Below are 18971 nucleotides of genomic sequence, written 5' to 3'. Positions count from 1 at the left end.
CACTTAGAGGAGCTAATGCTGCTAGCACTATAGAATCTACTGCTAGCACTGACACAGTGGCTAACCTTGGTCTAGCACAAGGTGCTATCATTGCTAACCCAAATAACCTAAGAACTGGCTCCGTAGCTACTGATAAGGCAAACGTTGGAAATGCAAACAAAACACCACAGATGGCCACTATCTTGATCGGAGATGCCATGACAGCACATGTTAAACTGGCAAAGACATAAAATATTTGTCTTAGCAACACATCTGTCGTCAGAGGTCCAAACAATCCTCAACAATAAACCAAACAACCCCAAGATTATCATCCGCACTGGCTCGTTTGATATCCTACACAAAAAACCGGCACTGTGATACTTAAAAAACATTTCACCCAGCTACTGAACACACTCAACAGATATCAAGATGTATTCATCATTGGCCCGATTGCATGCTTTCGCAGAGGAAAAGAAGCCTTCAGTCGACTCCTATCTTTCAACACATGGTTGGCATCTGTCTGTTTGGAACACAAACGGAGATTTATCGATAATTTCAATGTGTTCTGGAACTGTGCAGTCCGTTTTCAAGCTGACGGACTCCACCCAAACCGTAGAGGGTCTCGACTACTAACAGCAAACATACGGTGGCCCTGAAGTGCAAATCACACCAACTAACATTTGTTTGGCTATCGAAGCATGTAGCAAATAGTAGGCTACTTATGCAAAAGTATGTATTGCGTGTTAAATGTAAAAATCGATAGCCAAACAATTATCCTGGTCCACGTAACTGTCATTGTGGCATTTCGTTCTTCTGTTGTGGACTATTATTTTTTTCTTCTGAAAAGTCCTGCTTCCTTCAACTGTGTTTTTAGCGTGCGCATAGGCTACTTTTTTTAATGTTGTGAAACGTTAACAGCATATCTAAGATTATTTCATAGGAATGTCCCTGATTAAAATAAAGAGTAGTGCAAGTCATGACTCTGAATTGTTAACACAAATGTTTCTTCTTTTCTTCCAACCAAAACGATCAACTTCATGGTAATGACAGAGTTACATGGACCAGGATGGTTGTTTCGCTATCAATTTTGACGTTTAACATGCAATTTATACTTTTGCATAAGTAGCCTACTACTTGCTACATGCTTCGATAGCCAAACAAATGTCCTGGTGCACGTAACTCTGTCAGGCTATTGCATTTTGTACTTCTGTCCATCAATTTCTTGTTAGTTACTGCATCCATTGAGCAACAAAGTGTAGTACCAACCCTTTCCGTTTTGAGTTAATGTAATGTGTTTTTGAGTTAATGTAATGTTGTTTCCCATTTGGGGGAGCGTGTCCTTGTATTGGGGGGAGGTGAGCGTGTCATCCTATTTGGGGGGAGTTGACTCGTATTTGGGGGGAGTGTTTTCATTTGGGGGATGCACTCAAGTTAGTGGGTGTGATTTGCACTTCAGGGCCACCATACAAACATCAATCACGTGCTCCTGACCACCAATCAACTTTCACTCCCTATCCCTGCTGTGTTTAAGCTGACTGACGCATCCCAAACAACCTCCCATGGAACAGAACATAACATTCAAACAGCCTTCTTCAAGGACATGGGCCCTGCACAGATCTTCACCCCCCTGACGAATTCCCTTGTGATGGAACAGCTCAGTGATATAAACTTTCCCAAAGAAAACCTACGCTAGGACAGCCACCATGCTATTTCATTAGACATACCGGTCATCATCATAAACAGCAAATGGCATGGTAAAATGCATGGTTACAAACCTGAAACTTGTGTTCGAAGTCTCACAACTATCAGTATTCTTCCTACAAATCGATCTACCCCTGTTTTATCTGTTAATACCCCACAGATGAAACTGGCCCTTCTAAATGTTAGATCACTAAATAAAAAATCATTTTTAGTTAATGATCTGGTCAAAGAAAACAACTTAGACTGCATCTGTCTAACAGAAACCTGGCTAAACAATGACACAGCAACAGCAACATTGATAGAAGCGTGTCCGCCCGATTACAGCTTTAACCAAGTTTCTAGGAAATCAAAGAGAGGAGTCGCAGCTATTTTCTCATCTAAACTGTTGTTCAAAATCACTGAGCTAGGTGAATTTACATCAATTGAATATCTTGCTATAGAGCTCAAAACCGAATCAATACTTTTTGTTATTATATATATCGGCCACCCAAGCACTCGCCAATATTCATACAAGAATTCTCTGAACTATTATCACTGTGTCACTAGATATGACAAAGTAGTTTTAAACAGAGACTTAAATATCCAAGTAAATAAAAAAGCAGACCCAATAACTATTGAGCTCTTAAATCTCCTCGACAGTTTCGATCTAACTCAACACATAAGACCCAACACACCGGCATGGAAACACACTAGATCAGGGGTGGCGAACCTGCGGCTCGCGAGCCGCATGCGGCTCTTTGCCTGCTCCTGTGAGGCTCTTACTGAGCGGCTGGGGGAATAAAAGGAATACAAAAAATATATACTGTGTATATATATATATATATATATATATATATATATATATATATATATATATATATATATATATATATATATATATATATATATATATATATATATATATGGACCCTTTCGTATTTCATATCGCGTATCACATCATTGTTTAAGACTTGAACAAACCACACAGAGCTGTCGCAGGGAGGGTGCCAGGCCGTGTGCAAACTTAACATGCGAGGCACTGATTATTGACATACACGTGATGCACGCGCAAGAATCACTTTCAACCCGCACGGAGACTGTCCATAATTCCGACAGCCATTGTCCTGCGCGCGCGCGGAGCCACACCATTTCTGCAAGACGTGCTGACAAATTTATCCAGCGATCCTCGAATCGACTTGTGAAATTCTTGCTTCTTTTTAGTTTTATTCCTTTTCTCAGCACCTGACTCGTTCACCTGTCTCTGCTCTCTTGTAGGTGACGTTTGTTTCTCCCGATTGTCTCCTTCCTCCTCGCACTCTCACAGGGCATGCACTAACGCCCTGTGGTGTAACGTAAATGATGAATGAAAAAATGAGATTTCTTGACAAACGGGAATTTCATTTTACATCGAGTCAAGATATTGAAAATAGAACATATTTTTGTGATTGCAAACCAGGTAGGCGTGAGGCCCCCAGTGGCGCAAGGCCCTGTGCGGTCGTATAAAAACGGTTATGCTTTGTATTATGACTGTCATTAGATCTGTAAGCCGCTGTTGTAGTGCTGGCGTGCATGTGTGGCTCTTTGCTATGGTGAGTTTTTTTTTTTGGCTCTTTATGCTGGACTGGTTAGCCACCCCTGCACTAGATCTAGTAATAACAACTGGACTAAACATCAATAATATTTCAATAACTGATCTACCCCTCTCAGACCACCATTGTATACTTTTTAATGTGGAAATCATCCCAACAAAAACAACAAAAGAATTCTTAGTCCAAAAAATACATCTAGACGATAGAGCTATGATGACATTTTCTGAGCAATTTGCTCTATATGAGCCAACTAATCATGAATGCTCTCTGAATGAAATGGTAGGGAACCTCAATGATGCACTATTATCTGTGTTAGACTCTGTTGCACCACCTGAAAACCAAAAAGAAGTCCACAAGCAGAACCTCCCCATGGCTGAGAAATAAAAATGTTAGTGAAACGAAAAGAAAATGCAGTGCAGCAGAGAAAATGGAGGAAAACAAAAGATCACTATCCACTACAATATCTACAAAGATACACTAACCACCTATAACAAAATGTTGTCGAAATAATAATCTAAGTTATTCGAGAGTTCCAAACGGGCAGGGTTGGATTACTTTGACCAAATTACAACTTGTGTAAACTGGATATGAGTTTGTTTCTCTATTTACGGTGATATGTCTTTATATGACTTTAGTCTAATATCTACACATTCGGTTACATAAGCGAATTTACATGCATTAATTCTGGCCACTGGTGTTCTCTATCGCTGTGTGCGTTTATTCTCTACTCTATCGCTGTGCGCGTTTATTCTCTATCACTCGAGAATATGCCGGCTAAGAGCTTCACTCGCTCTAAGGACCTCTTGTCCTTCCTCCCTGTCCTTCAGGGGAATCAGCTGAAAACTTTTACAACTTTTATTTCACACACTAGAATCCAAATGAGAATATACTATAGATTGCTAAACTACTTTTTCTACACGGACGACCATGGGTGTCCCGTCTGAGCCACCTTCGCTTCACAAAATATGCACTTCAGCAGTTGCTAGGCAGACTCTCCAGATCAAGCGCACAGCAAAGGTTAATTAGCCTACTCCGTATGTTTTTAACCTAAATTCTGCGTTTTGCTGCTATGGCGATCCAGATTAAGCAAATGGCGAATGTTAGACATGCGAAAAGCCAGCAAACTATAGCTGAACGTGACATATTAATCATTCAATCTTTCTGCACCATGGCTTACAAGACATACACAATACATACAGACATACAAAATGACAAACATACAAATATGTTTGCATCAAACTTTGGTTGCAGTGCTCTAGTTTATTAATTTAATTAAAAGAAATAGGTTATTTTGAAGGAGAGTCTTACCGGAACCTGGCCCGTGGATGAACATGCACTCGGAAAACGCATAGAATTAGCAGATGGAAAGGTTCTGCCCTACCTTCTAAGTTTTGTGGCCAAAGCGGAATCCGACTGCTTGTCCCCCACGGATCCTAGGCTGGTCTCATCAATCTCCTGGTCGCTGAGCTCGCCAAATTGTTGTCGAAATAATAATCTAAGTTTTAACCAATATCAACATTTAAAACGGAAACGGCAGCAAAGTATGATGCAAAGCGTTTATTCGAATCCAACACAAAGGATTGATTCCAACAAACGTGAGTAGACCCCGGGGTCTGACTGGAATTTTTCTCCAGACATTTCACTTATATATTTACTCTCTATTATTTTGTGATATTTTGCCATTGGTACGTTATAGTTGGTCGCAGATGCATAATGCATTTGTCACACCATTGGTCTCTTACTCTAGGGGCTTCAGAATACAGTTGCATAGAAATCAGGCCTGCTCTGGCCTTGAAGACCAGCTGCACTAGATTCCTGGGTGTAGGGTCGTAAATCTGTCCCATGATATCTGGGCCTTGTAGTCCTTGATATCTGGGCCTTGTAGTTTTCTATGGAAGAAGCCTATACACACCGTCTTCTCTCGCCCTGAGCCCCTAAATATCCAGATTTGCACTTTGGGCTTAATATCGTCTACATATTAGTGGCAATACTAATCAGTCAACAGCTTTGCACCTGGTTTTCAGTAATATAGCGTTTAAAAGTAAAAAAAGGTGATTAAGAGGTTCATTTTCAATCATATAATCCATAATCATTTTTCCATCGTCATAATTACAGCAGTGTGATGTTTTTTCTACAACAAAAACCATCCGTCTAGCAAGGCCAACATTATTACAGAAAATGCCAGAAATTCCAGAGTTCTCTTATCCACCATTGACCAGCTGCTTAACACTGTCCCTGCCCCCCCTCCATCCTCAGCAGTTAAATGTGAAGAGCTTGCTTTGTTCTTTAATAACAAAATAACTTCGATCAGAGCTAGTATTATTACTAGTGGAGGTGAAACTGACATCAGTAGATCCTGCAACATGACCATGAGCACATTTACATGCATCACACGAAAGGCCGATTTATACTACTCCGACTCCGTTATGGACAGAAGGACGGAGTTGGACGGATTTGTTGAATTTATAGTACTCCGAAGGCTGTGGGTGCTGAAAACAATTCACCGCCAGAAGAGTAGGTGGCGCTGCACTGCGATGCTAGCTAGGTTATCGAAAAGTAGTAGCTAATTTACAAATGAGCCGTTCAATCAATAAAATAAGCACATTTTCAGCAACTACACTGCCCATTTCTGGTCACATTTTAATTCAGATGCTGATTTCCATGTACTGTTTAGCTGATATGAATTGTAAAAACCTACAGCAATGGCGGTCAAAGGATTCTGTTCATCTTGTTGGTCACGGCAACCCCGCCCCTGACGCAAGCGGTTCTTAATACGGACCAATCACAGCCAAGGAGTCTCCGTAAAATGACGGACGGACGGCTAGTCAGGAAAATCAGTAACATATAATCAGACAACATAACATAGATTTCCATAGCTATGCGGATGACACACAACTATATATATCCACTGAACCCAACGATGCAACATCCATAAATTCCATTACTAACTGCTTGTCAGCAATAAACAAATGGATGAATGATAACTTTCTTAAATTAAATGAAGACAAAACTGAAGTCCTATGTGGCCCCAAATCCAAAAGAGAGATGATAACTAAGAATCTAGGAGGTTTAACCCCCTGGCTTAAACCAGAGGTGACAAGTCTCGGTGTAATCCTGGACTTAATTTCAACTCTCACATTAATAAAGTGACCAAAACAGCTTTCTTTCACCTGAGGAATATAGCGAAGGTACGACCATTCATAAACCGAAATGATACAGAGAAGTTAATTCATGCTTTTATATCCAGCCGGCTGGACTACTGTAACGCACTTTTCGTTGGTCTTCCCAAGAAAACCACTGAAAGACTACAGCTCATTCAAAATTCTGCAGCTAGATTATTAACACAAATAATGCCAATACAAATATAATTATAGTTACTTGACTCTGAGTTTAATCAGAGCAAGAATGGTCAAAGGTTAAAATGAAATACACATTTAATTACATTGCAAATGAATGAAATCAAGGCAAACATGTTACAAAATTAAGGTTTTAAATCTTACCAACTCTACCATGATCATTGTAAATCACAGAGACAGCAAGAGGTGAGCAAAGAAAATGAGTACAAGGACAAGCCAGAGCTGAGGAGAAGGTCTCGGGAGAACAATGCTTCACATTTCCCTTTATACACAAGGACAACCAATCAGACCAAGTTCTGACTTACTTATAAACATATGACTAGCAATGCCAAGAAAGTTACACACTGGGGTGTGAGAGCCATCAAGTAGAGAGTCCGTCCAGAAACTCCAGACTTTAGCATATGAGAGGTGGGGGCAGGTTGACACCCACCCTTACAGTGCCATGATAACAACATAATCAATGTAATTAACATCACCTGTCAGCAATGTTCCCTCTAAGCTGCGCGCCTGCGCAGCCACGCAGACCAGTTGCGCACTAGATTTTTCAGACTGTGCACAAAATAAAATCAGTATTTTTTTTATTATCATTTTATAAAAACTATAAATGTTCAGTTGATCGGTCAAATGCGGTGAAGCCCACGCAAGCTTTTAACAAAACAACGTACCTGGGGCTCAGCTCAAGCTTTGACTAGCAACGAAAATCAGGAACGTTACCTTTGCAGGCGCGAAAAATGTATGTACATTTATGCATTTTGCATTTAGCAGATGCTTTTATCCAAAGCGACTTCCAAGAGAGAGCTTTACAAAAGAGCATAGGTCACTGTTACGCCTCCCGATGGCTCGGAGTGGAAGTACGCAACAGGGCTACAGCCAAAGCCAGTGAGGGTGCAGTCACACAAACCAGATACTCAATATGAATAATGTAACGTTTATTCGTTACACACAGCAACACCGGGATCAAAGAGGACAATCAGTGGCACCAAAGAAAAAAACATAAACAAACCCGCCCGCCCCTTAGACCGGTGCTAAGCACCTAAAAAAGACAGTGGGTGGTGCTCACTGATAACCTGGGGAAGTAACAAAAGGTGCTACTATGTGGGTGTGAAATGTAGACCCCGGGGTATCTTACCTATCCCCTTTTGTCCCGGTGCGCACAACAAAACAAACAAACAAAAGAAACTGAAGACAAGACACAAGCAGGCCTCTAAACCAAAGTAAACGGTAAAGACAAACGCATAAACAGAGGTAAGCCAGGAAAACCAATACCAAACGTACCAGAGCTCTGCCACAGCTCAACACAAAACCAGTCCTCTCTCACACTAAACACACAGAAACAAAGGGCTTTTAAAGGGAACCGGTTGATGGGAGATCTGGAACAGGTGTGGCGACAAACTGATGACCAATTGGACCCAGGTGTGCACATCTGATGACCGATGACGTGGGAGAATGAGGCAGTAGGAGGAAACAGAACACAAAACAACAACACAAAACAGAACACAAGACAGGCAGGGCAAACACAACGTGCAAGCACGTAACACTCCCACCCATAAAGGGTCAGCCCATGGCTGATGACACCCCAAACATACCATACAACCAATCAACACGACCATTACAGACCCCCCCAGTAACCACCTACCAGCAAGTGTCACACACGAGAAAGAGCGTCTGCAAATACGTTCTCTGTGCCCTTCTTGTGGCGTATCACCAGGCTATATTTCTGCATAACCAGAGACCAACGCATTAGTCGCTGATTGTGCTTGTGCATCCGGTGCGGGAACACCAGCGGATTGTGGTCCGTGTAGACCACCACAGGCTCTGCACTAGACCCAACGTAGACCTCGAAGAATTGTAGTGCGAGCAACAAAGCCAACGTCTCTTGTTCTATGGTTGAGTAGCGCGTCTGGCAGCGATTAAACTTCTTTGAAAAGAAGCCTACAGGGTGAACCAAACCCTCAGAATCCATCTGAGTCAAAACCGCGCCGGCACCAATGCAGCTGGCATCGACCTCAAGGGAAAACGGCTTACCAAAGTCAGGAGCACCAAGTACCGGAGCGTTCGACAGGAGGGCTTTACAGCTTTCAAAGGCGGTTTGACACCTATCCGACCACACAAACTGCACCAGGGGACTGATCAAGTCAGTCAGTGGGGCTACAACAGCGGAAAAGTTCCTACAGAACCCTCGGTAGTAGCCAGTCATTCCGAGGAATCTGCGCAACTCCTGCCGAGTGGTCGGCACTGGGAAAGATGCTATGGCTGCGACCTTGGCCTCCAAGGGACGCACCTTGCCTCCTCCCACCTGTTTACCCAGATAGGTTACCGTCGCCTTCCCAAACTCGCATTTTGCCAAGTTCAGGGTCAGGGACGCGTCAGCCAGTCGCTGAAACACGGTTCTTAGCGAGTCCACATGAGCACCCCACTCTGTCAAGTGTACCACCACATCATCCAGATACGCAGTACAGTTAGGCACACCCCTAAATACAATGTTCACCAACCTCTGGAAAGTGGCCGGAGCATTCCTCATCCCGAAAGCCATCACCGAATACTGCAGGAAACAGTCAGGAGTCACAAAAGCACTGATAAGAGAAGCTCGATGTGAAAGGGGAACTTGCCAATAACCTTTTCAATAGATCCAATTTTGTGACATAACAAGCTGATCCTATAGTATCAACACAGTCATCCACGCAGGGCATAGGAAACGAGTCAGGTACGGTGACATGGTTTACCTTACGGTAGTCCGTGCAGAACCTGACAGTAGCGTCAGGCTTCGGAACCAACAGGCACGGAGAGCTCCATGGGTAAGTAGGTAATCAACCTCTTTTCTCATTAGGGATCTCTTAACTGAGTTCACTCTGTATGGGTGCTGCTTAATGGGCCTAGACTCACCCACATCTATGTCGTGCTCCAGCACCGTGGTACGGGTAGGCACATCTCCAAACAGACAGGAGAACTCAGAGATAAGGCGGAGTAGGTCAGCTTCCTGCTCCGTGCTTAGATGAGGCATTAAGGACGGAAGCCTCAACAACATCTGAGTTGGACAGCCGAGGGGTCTGTTGCTGGGCATGTCGCATGCTCAGGCCATCCTCGTCACACAACGTGAGAGGAGTAGAGGAGCTCACAGCTACCGACGCTACAGCAGTGACCACAGGAGGCTCACCGCAGGTCTCAGTATGGACGTCACCTCTCGGGTGGTAGGACTTCAGCATGTTGATGTGACACACTCTGGTTTTCCATCTCCTATCAGGGGTTCGGATCACGTAGTCAGTGTCGCTCAACCTCCTGTCGACGGTGTATGGGCCTGTGAAACGAGCACTCATGGAATTCCCAGAGATTGGTAGTAACACCAACACCAGGCCACCCGGCTGCAGAGACCGTGGGAGTGCTTTCCTATCGAACTGCTGCTTCATACCCTGTTGTGCAATACAGAGGTTCTCTTTAGCGATACGGCAAGCCTCGTGCAGTCGTTCCCGAAAACGACTCACGTAGGTCAGCACGTTTCGCCGTGTGGGCGAGCTCTCGCCCGTTAGCCGGTCCCTCAAAACTCCCAAAGGGCCCCTCACAGTGTGACCAAACACCAGCTCTGCTGGACTAAAACCCAGGGACTCTTGCATTACGCCCCTCACTGCAAACAGAGCCAGGGGAACGCCTTCATCCCATTCCCTACCGCTCTCCATGACGTATTTGCGGAGCACTGATTTAAAGGTCTGAAGCCACCTTTCGAGTGCTCCCTGCGACTCCGGGTGATAAGCACTAGAGGTCCGGTGTGTTATGGACAGTGATGATAGTACCTGTTTGAATATACCAGAGAGAAAGTTGGTACCTTGATCGGTTTGTACAGTCTTAGGGAGGCCAAAAGTAGAAAAGAACTTGATCAGGGCCCTTACTACTGACTGGGCTGTTATACTCCTAAGAGGGACCGCTTCAGGGTACCGGGTAGCAAGGCACATTATTGTTAGGAGGAACTGGTTGCCAGATTTTGACTTCGGCAGAGGACCAACACAATCAACCAGTACGTGTTCGAACGGTTCCCCTACAGCCGGGATTGGGTGAAGAGGGGCAGGCTTGATGACCTGATTAGGCTTCCCCGTGATCTGACATACATGACATGTGCGGCAAAACCTAGACACGTCTTGTTTCAGACCTGACCAGAAGAAATGTCTCAACACTCGGTCATAAGTCTTTGTGATACCAAGATGACCGGACCAGTGATGGTCATGAGCCAGCGACAGAACGGACTGTCGGTACCGTGTAGGCACAACAAGCTGAACAACTTCACCCCACTCATTATCAGAACCAGCATGCGGTCTCCACCGCCGCATCAGGAGACCATGCTCCATGAAATAAGCCGCTGCTGTGTTTTTAGCTCCCTCCGGAGCAAGAGCAGCATCAAAACACCTGGCTAGAGAGCCGTCTTCCTTCTGGGCCTCGATAAGACTATCACGGCCCATAGGTAACCTGACTGCCTCTGGGGTGGGAGTATCACACTCAACCCCAACCTTAAGCTGGACACTCGGCTCAGCAGTAGCCTGCAGAATCTCAGGTCGCTCTAGGACCTCTAAAACTGGCGTTACTTTCCCACCAGCAATGTTGTTCCCTAGCAGAAACGTAACGGGCAACGATGGGCGCACGCCCACTTTGAACACCCCATTCGCCAAGCCACAGGTCAGATGTACCTGATGGAGCGGTACAGATACGAAGCCCATTTCGATGCCTTGCACCAGCACACAAGAGCCGCTTAAAGTGTCGTTAGAGAAAGGTAATACGTCAGACAATATAAAAGACTGGGCTGCTCCAGTTTCCCTTAGTATGCGCACAGGGCACTGGTTCATCGCATCCGCCTTGAGGGAAACCAACCCGTCCAATGTAAACGGAGCATAACAGGGTTCCAATGTGTCCACCTCCATCTCCGGGGTTAGTAGCGACACCGGACCCACCAACTTTCGCACTAGACCAACCTCTTTTGGTCGTTTATTTGGCTGTGACTGCTGCTTGCGTTTCAACAGAAAGCAGTCAGACTTAAGGTGTCCTGTTTGGTGACAGTAGTAACACCCCCGTTCCTCGTTGGAGCGGAGAGGCAACGGGCGTGGCGGACTGGATTGCACTCTGGCCGGGGCAGAAGGGGTAAAAACCCTACTCTCAATCCGGGGAGGTCCAAAGGACTGCTTGTGCGTTAACACAAACTCATCAGCGAGCACAGCAGCTTGTGCTATCGTCCCGACTTTTTGCTCTTTCAAGTAAGTCACCAACCGATCAGGCAGGCTGTTCTTGAACTCTTCGAGGAGAACCAGCTCCGACAGAGACTCAAAGTCGGTTGCCCTACTTACCTTGCACCACCGAGTAAACAGGGACTCTTTCTCGCGAGCGAACTCCATAAATGTTTTACCGGATGCTTTCTTAAAAGTCCGGAACTTCTGTCTATACGCCTCAGGCACTAGCTCGTAGGCACGAAGCACCGCTGTCTTGATTGCTTCATATGACAAACAATCCTCCAAAGAGAGAGCAGATAAAACCTCCTGGGCTTTACCCGTCAGTCTACACTGGAGCAGTATAGCCCAAACCTCTTTTGGCCATTTCAGGGAGGTAGCAACCCGTTCAAAAGCACTGAAGTACGAATCTACTTCTGCCTCACGAAACTGGGGAACTAACCCTACGTTCCTGCCCACGTCGAAACCCCCCCAGCCGCGGAGGAGTCCGCACTTGTGGACCTAGCAGGACCAAGGGCTGCAGCAGCCTCTAGGTCTAGGCGTTTTAGCATTACCTCTCTTTCTGTTTCCATCTCCAACTCCAGTTTCCTCATAGCCAACCGGTGTCGGTAATCAGCATCTCTCTCTTTCTCTTGTGCCTCAAACTGCAAACGTGCCAAGCGTAGCCTAAGGCAGGCACCATCGCCGGCGTCATCACTGGAAGCCGAAGTTAACCGGGGCCCAGCATGAAGAGGCTTAAGCTCCGCATCTGAAGGACCCGCCTCAGCCTCAACCAGCGCTGCCTCTTCCTCTTTGCTGTCCAGCACCCCGTTGTGCACCAACAGGCGCACCACAACCTCCTTTAGCTCAGCCTTTAACAAACTAGATGAGACCACCAAGCCAAAGTGTGCCGCAATAGCATACAAATCCTCTTTTTTGCAGGCGTCAATCTGCTCCACAGAAGGATACCCAAGAAAACCCTCCATCAAAAGAGCTCATGGTGAGGCCAAGAAAACCCCAACCAACACCACCGGCTGACGTGTGCACTGCACACCAACGCTAACCAAACCTGTAGCACAAGGATCAAGGATCCCAGACGAGCCCCCACTTTATGTTACGCCTCCCGATGGCTCGGAGTGGAAGTACGCAACATAGGGCTACAGGCAAAGCCAGTGAGGGTGCAGTCACACAAACCAGATACTCAATATGAATAATGTAACGTTTATTCGTTATACACAGCAACACCGGGATCAAAGAGGACAATCAGTGGCACCAAAGAAAAAAACAAACCCGCCCGCCCCTTAGACCGGTGCTAAGCACCTAAAAAAGACAGTGGGTGGTGCTCACTGATAACCTGGGGAAGTAACAAAAGGTGCTACTATGTGGGTGTGAAATGTAAACCCCGGGGTATCTTACCTATCCCCGTTTGTCCCGGTGCGCACAACAAAACAAACAGAAACTGAAGACAAGACACAAGCAGGCCTCTAAACCAAAGTAAACGGTAAAGACAAACGCATAAACAGAGATAAACCAGGAAGCCAGGAAAACCAATACCAAACATACCAGAGCTCTGCCACAGTTCAACACAAAACCAGTCCTCTCTCACACTAAACACACAGAAACAAAGGGCTTTTAAAGGGAACCGGTTGGATGGGAGATCTGGAACAGGTGTGGCGACGAACTGATGACCAATTGGACCCAGGTGTGCACATCTGATGACCGATGACGTGGGAGAATGAGGCAGTTGGAGGAGACGGAACACAAAACAACAACACAAAACAGAGCACAAGACAGGCAGGGCAAACACAACGTGCAAGCACGTAACAGTCACTGATCATAACAACGAGATAGCCCCAAACATTGCGAGCAGCCAAAACATGAAGCATACATTGTGGAAAACCAAATAAGTGCCAAAGGGAAGAACCATAAGAGCATGCAGTTAAACAAGTTACAATTGAAAAACATGAAACTCCCGACAAGAGTGCTAGAGTGTACCTGTAGAAAAAACAATCAACAGTAAAATATTTCACAGCGAGTACAAGAATTTGAAACCGTTACAACTAACCAACAAGAGCAACAAGTGTCTCAATACGTCATTGTGATCCTGGAGGAAACTAACATCAGGTCCAGCCAAGCATTCCTAAGTGCCGTTGTACTCCCGGAACAAGTGCGTCTTGAGCCTTTTCTTGAAGGTGGGGAGACAGTCAGTGTCCCTGATGGAGGTGGGGAGTTGATTCCACCATTGGGGGGCCAGACAGGAGAAGAGTTTGTGTTGTTCTTCTGACAACCAGAAGACGTAGGTGGCGGGGGGGGGGCGGGTTTAAGGCTGGAGGAGAGACTTGATGTAGTCGGGTGCAGTCCTGTTCACCGTTCGGAAGGTCAGTACCAGAGTCTTGAATCTGATATGGGCCGTGATGGGAAGCCAGTGGAGGGAGATGAGGAGTGGGGTAACATGGGAGCGTCTGGGTAGATTGAAGACCAGACGGGCCGCCGCGTTCTGAATCCTCTGGAGAGGGCGGGTTGCGCATGCTGGGAGACCGGCGAGCAGCGAGTTGCAGTCGTCCAGCTTTGAGAGGACAAGTGCTTGGACTAGCAGCTGGGTGGAATGCTCAGACAGGTATCTCCTGATTAGGGATGGGTATCGAGAACCGGTTCTTGACAAGAACCGGTTCCCAGTGAATCGATTCCTTGGAATCGTTAGCAAAATTCCTTAACGATTCTGTTAACGATTCTCTGTGCCATTAAACAATTAAAATGCTAAGTTTAATAATGGATTAAAAATTTATATACTCAGTTTAATAATGGGACACGCGAACGTCTGTCTGAATAAACTATAAAAGTTTGCGCATGCAGCGAACATGGCAACTAGGAAGAAGCGTTCTAAAGTTTGGTTGTATTTCACACGACAAAATAACAACAACGCCACTTGTAACGCGTGTAAAAAGTCTATTTCGTCGAAGGGAGGAAATACTACAAATATGAAGAAGCATTTGAACACACAGCATGGAATTAAGTTACTGGAACGTCATGTGTTCGATGCATGCAGCAGCGCAGCTAACGTTCGCGCTTCATCTCTAAGGTAGAGCTAAACTGCTCTAAAGTGATCACAACCACTTGTTACTGTGTGAAGCAATTTGCCTTTATTGTGTGTAGTCGATCTAGTTCTGTCCCGTCGTTTGAAGCATACATTTTAGCTCTGGCATTCGTCTCCCATTAGTATTGATCTTATTGATCATTTCACGTTATCGGGGCGGCATGTGTTATCAGCAAACGTTCGCATGTCGCATTATTAAACTGAGCATATCGATTTTTAATCCATTATTAAACTTAGCATTTTAATTGTTTAACCTTTTAATAGTCCTGTTAAATGTGCCTGAAAACGCCTAAACAACATACCCAAAGTACATTGAAAGCTGTTGTTGAACCATTTGGAGTACATGCATATAAATGGTCTCTTTTGAAAGGTGACACTGAAATTATTTCCCCTGTTGTTAGGACCCCTGTAAGTCCTACTGGTGTTGAGTAATAGAAGCTTGAACACAAGGAAACTGAAAGTTTCTATCTCCGACTAGATTTTGTTTTGAAAACAGAGGCCTGAAGAGGCCTAGAGGTGGTAGGTATTAGCTCATTTCAGAGCCAGTCAAAGCCAGTTTGAGAAATTAGTTTAGAACGAGTGTGTGTAGGGGTTGCAGGATGCACAGACCTAGTTGGCTGTAGAGGGGAACATCGATAAGAGAATTGATAAGGAATCGAATCGATAAGCAGGAATTAATAAGGAGTCGGAATCGTTAAAATCTTATCAATACGCATCCCTACTCCTGATCTTCCGGATGTTGTAGAGGGTGAATCTACACGACCGGGAGACCGCAGCAATGTGGGCTGTGAGGGAGAGCTCGTCATCCATGGTCACCCAGAGGTTCCTGGCAGAGGATGAAGGGGTCACCGTCGCCGATCCCAGGGTGATTGAGAGATTGTGGGAGATGGAGGGTTTGGCCGGGATGATGAGGAGTTCTGTTTTGGCGAGGTTCGGCTGGAGGTGGTGCTTGGTCATCCAGGCGGAGATGTCTGAGAGGCAGGCCTCGATCCTAGCTGAGATCCCCGGATCAGTCGGGGGGAACGACAGGTACAGCTGCGTGTCGTCAGCATAGCAGTGGTAGGAGAAGCCATGGGAGGTGATGATTGGTCCAAGCGAGGTGGTGTAGAGGGAGAAGAGGAGATGTCCAAGGACGGAGCCCTGTGGGACACCAGTGGAGAGCTGGCGGGGGCCTGACACTTTGCCTCCCCAGGAGACCTGGTAGGATCTTCCCGACAGGTAGGATGAGATCCACTGAAGTGCAGTGCCAGTGATGCCCATCTCAGAAAGTCTAGCCAGCAGGATTTGATGGTTAACCGTATCAAACGCTGCAGAAAGGTCCAGCAGAATGATGACGGATGACCTCGAAGCCGCTCTGGCAGACTGGAGGGCAGTGGTGACTGACAGGAGGGCAGTTTCTGTGGAGTGGCCAGTCTTGAAGCCCGATTGGTTGGGGTCAAGCAGGTTGTTCTGAGAGAGGAAGTTTGATAGTTGGTTAGATACAGCGCGTTCAATTGTTTTCGAAAAGAAGGGTAGTAGTGATACCGGTCTGTAGTTCTGGAGGACGGCTGGGTTAAGGGAGGGTTTTTTGAGTAGAGGGCTAACTCTGGCCTGTTTGAAGGCAGAGGGGAAAGTGCCGGAAGTAAGAGAAGAGTTAAGGACATGGAGAAGAGAAGTTATGATGGAGGGAGAGATGGTTTGAAAGAGAGGGGAGGGGACTGGATCAAGGGGACAGGAGGTGGGGTGATGAGAGAGAATGAGGTCAGAGATCTCTGCCTCGGACAGGGGAGAGAAAGAGTTTAGACATTTAGTTGGGTCAGTCATAGAGGGTGAGTGGGTAGGAAAGGTGGGTTCAGGGAACCGACTGCTAATTTCAGTAACTTTTTTCTCAAAGGAGGAGGAGAAGTCGTCTGCTGTCAGGGTGGAGGGGGAGGGTGGGGGAGGTGGGTTAAGAAGGGTGGAGAAGGTAGAGAAAAGTTTGTGAGGTTTTGAGGCAGAGTTAATTTTGTTCAGGAAGTAGTGGGTTTTAGCATCAGTTATGCATAACCTATAAATGTCTTATCCTCGTATGCTACTTGTGCTCTGGTCTCCTTCTGACTCTTAAAAAATCGGGATCAAACTGATGTGGATAGATTGATGGACTCATCTACACACAATACCCCATACATTGACAAAACAATATTGACCTCTTTGAAGTGATTGATGGGGTTTAGCATGATTTAGCGACAACATTCTAGTAATGTTGGTTTAACCCTTATTTGTGTTTGTTTTTATAGAACATTCTGACTGCCATGAAAGAGATGGTTATGGACAGGACATCCATCTTTATAGCCCATAGGCTGTCCACAATTGTCGACGCAGATGAGATCATAGTACTGAACCAGGTAAGGATTTGACCTGGCAAAGTTTTCTGTGTTTTGTGGTTGACCCTAATCTTAACCAGTAAGAAGTCCAGGGAAGTGTGCAAAATGTAAAAGGGCCTTGAAATTACATTGTAATTATTATCTTATACTTGAGTGATGACTGTAGCCTGTATCAAACAACCAAAGCTGAATAATGTAACTACTAAAATGACTTTACAAGATCCATAAACCCATGTTGTCTGATATGACAAGCAACAGTTATCATGTGGTAGTTATTTAAAAAGGCAATTATACTGCCAGTTATACTGATGCAGTGTAGAAGTGCTCTGTTAAATTACAGTCCCAATTAAACGTGTTTTAACAACGGGAGCGGTGATGAGCACACCATGCTGGCCTCCCAACCTTTATCCTGCTTTGCACAAACTCATCACTGAGACTTTTAATGACAACACACATGCTGGGGAAGGCAGACTCTACTCAGCTCTGTGATAATATTCTCTCTCCATCTTCATTGTCTCCCTTCATTTTCTTTCTCTTTCTCTCTAACTTGCTCTCGCTCTTTATATTTATCATCTTCTCCCTCCTCACTTTTGCTCCCCCAGGGTAAGATTGCAGAACGTGGGGACCACGTGTCTCTCTTGGCCACTCCTGGAAGTCTGTACGCAGACCTGTGGAAAACCCAGAATAGTAAGATCCTTAGCAACAATGACAGCAGCGCCCCCACCGGGCTTCTACCCAAACACCTCTCTCAGAAAGAGCAAGAGAGGAAAAAACTTCAAGAGGAGATCCTCAACAGTGTCAAAGGCTGTGGGAACTGTTCTTGCTGAGAGTAGGTACCAGCTGTCAAGGACACCTTACAAGGACAGCAGGTCTAGCGGAGTTAGGGCAGGGAGGCACAAGAGGAGGGGGGTGTCTCCCTTTGACTCACCCCTGCCAGATCCTGCATTGTGACCCTATCCCCACCACCTGACTTACTCCTCCAGAGAAGGTCATTGGCCCCAAAGAGGAAGCTCAGGAGCAAGGAGTCTGTCATTGGACGGTGTCCACATAAATGGAGAGAATGAGACTTAGCAAATCCTTCCAGACCAAGAAAATAATTAGAGATCATTTATATATGACATACATGTGCCAGTGGGTTTCTTAATCAACAGTAAGCGGGTGTTACTTCTAAACATGTATTTCCTCCTCTCTGGAAATTTACTGCGTTTGTATGCACATTCTTGTGAAATGAATATTCTACATGCCTTGAGGTTGACATATTAGTTACTTATGTTCATAGGTTTTTTGACTTCTTGACTAAATTATTCTGTCCATGTAATTGGGAGCTGTAGGTCACTGTTTTTGTATATTCTTACTCTTTATCAAGTTTGAAATGCCTCAGAAAATGTAGACGTCATGCATTATCTGAGTAAATCTGTGTTCTAAATAAACAATGATTTGATGATTCAGAATGTTGCTTCAAGTAATGTGCACAGCTCTGCTGACTGAAATGAACTGAAAGTACTTTTAAATCAAGAAAAAAGCCCTGAAATGTTTTGATCAAGCAAGTCAGCAGCCTCTTCACTCATGTCATAATGGACATGTCATTATCTATAACCCCTATTTAAGTCTAATGTTGGTCCGTTTGGTGCAGACAATGAATTGAACGCTAGGATATGCAAATGTGAACTCTTTAAGCAGCAGTGGGATTATCACCATTAGTGACTTGTGGTGAGATTTTTTTGACAACACTGATTCCACTAATCATAGCC

At 45.3% G+C, this 18971-nt stretch overlaps 1 protein-coding gene across 3 annotated transcripts in view; it reads left to right on the top strand.

The window, feature by feature from the left end:
• abcb7 (ATP-binding cassette, sub-family B (MDR/TAP), member 7) overlaps positions 1 to 18664 on the top strand; it is a 78171-nt gene extending 59507 nt beyond the window's left edge. For all 3 annotated transcript variants that reach the window (XM_062475801.1, XM_062475802.1, XM_062475800.1), the window contains 2 exons: positions 17134 to 17241; positions 17823 to 18664. In XM_062475801.1, coding sequence (XP_062331785.1) covers positions 17134 to 17241; positions 17823 to 18047 — 333 coding nt within the window. In that variant the 3' untranslated portion in view covers positions 18048 to 18664. The remainder of the gene's footprint in view (positions 1 to 17133; positions 17242 to 17822) is intronic.
• Positions 18665 to 18971: the final 307 nt, after the last annotated feature.

The sequence above is a fragment of the Osmerus eperlanus genome, chromosome 13 (genome assembly GCF_963692335.1).
Source record: "Osmerus eperlanus chromosome 13, fOsmEpe2.1, whole genome shotgun sequence".
Classification (NCBI taxonomy): Eukaryota; Metazoa; Chordata; class Actinopteri; order Osmeriformes; family Osmeridae; genus Osmerus; species Osmerus eperlanus.
This window is presented reverse-complemented; position numbering and strand designations above follow the sequence as displayed.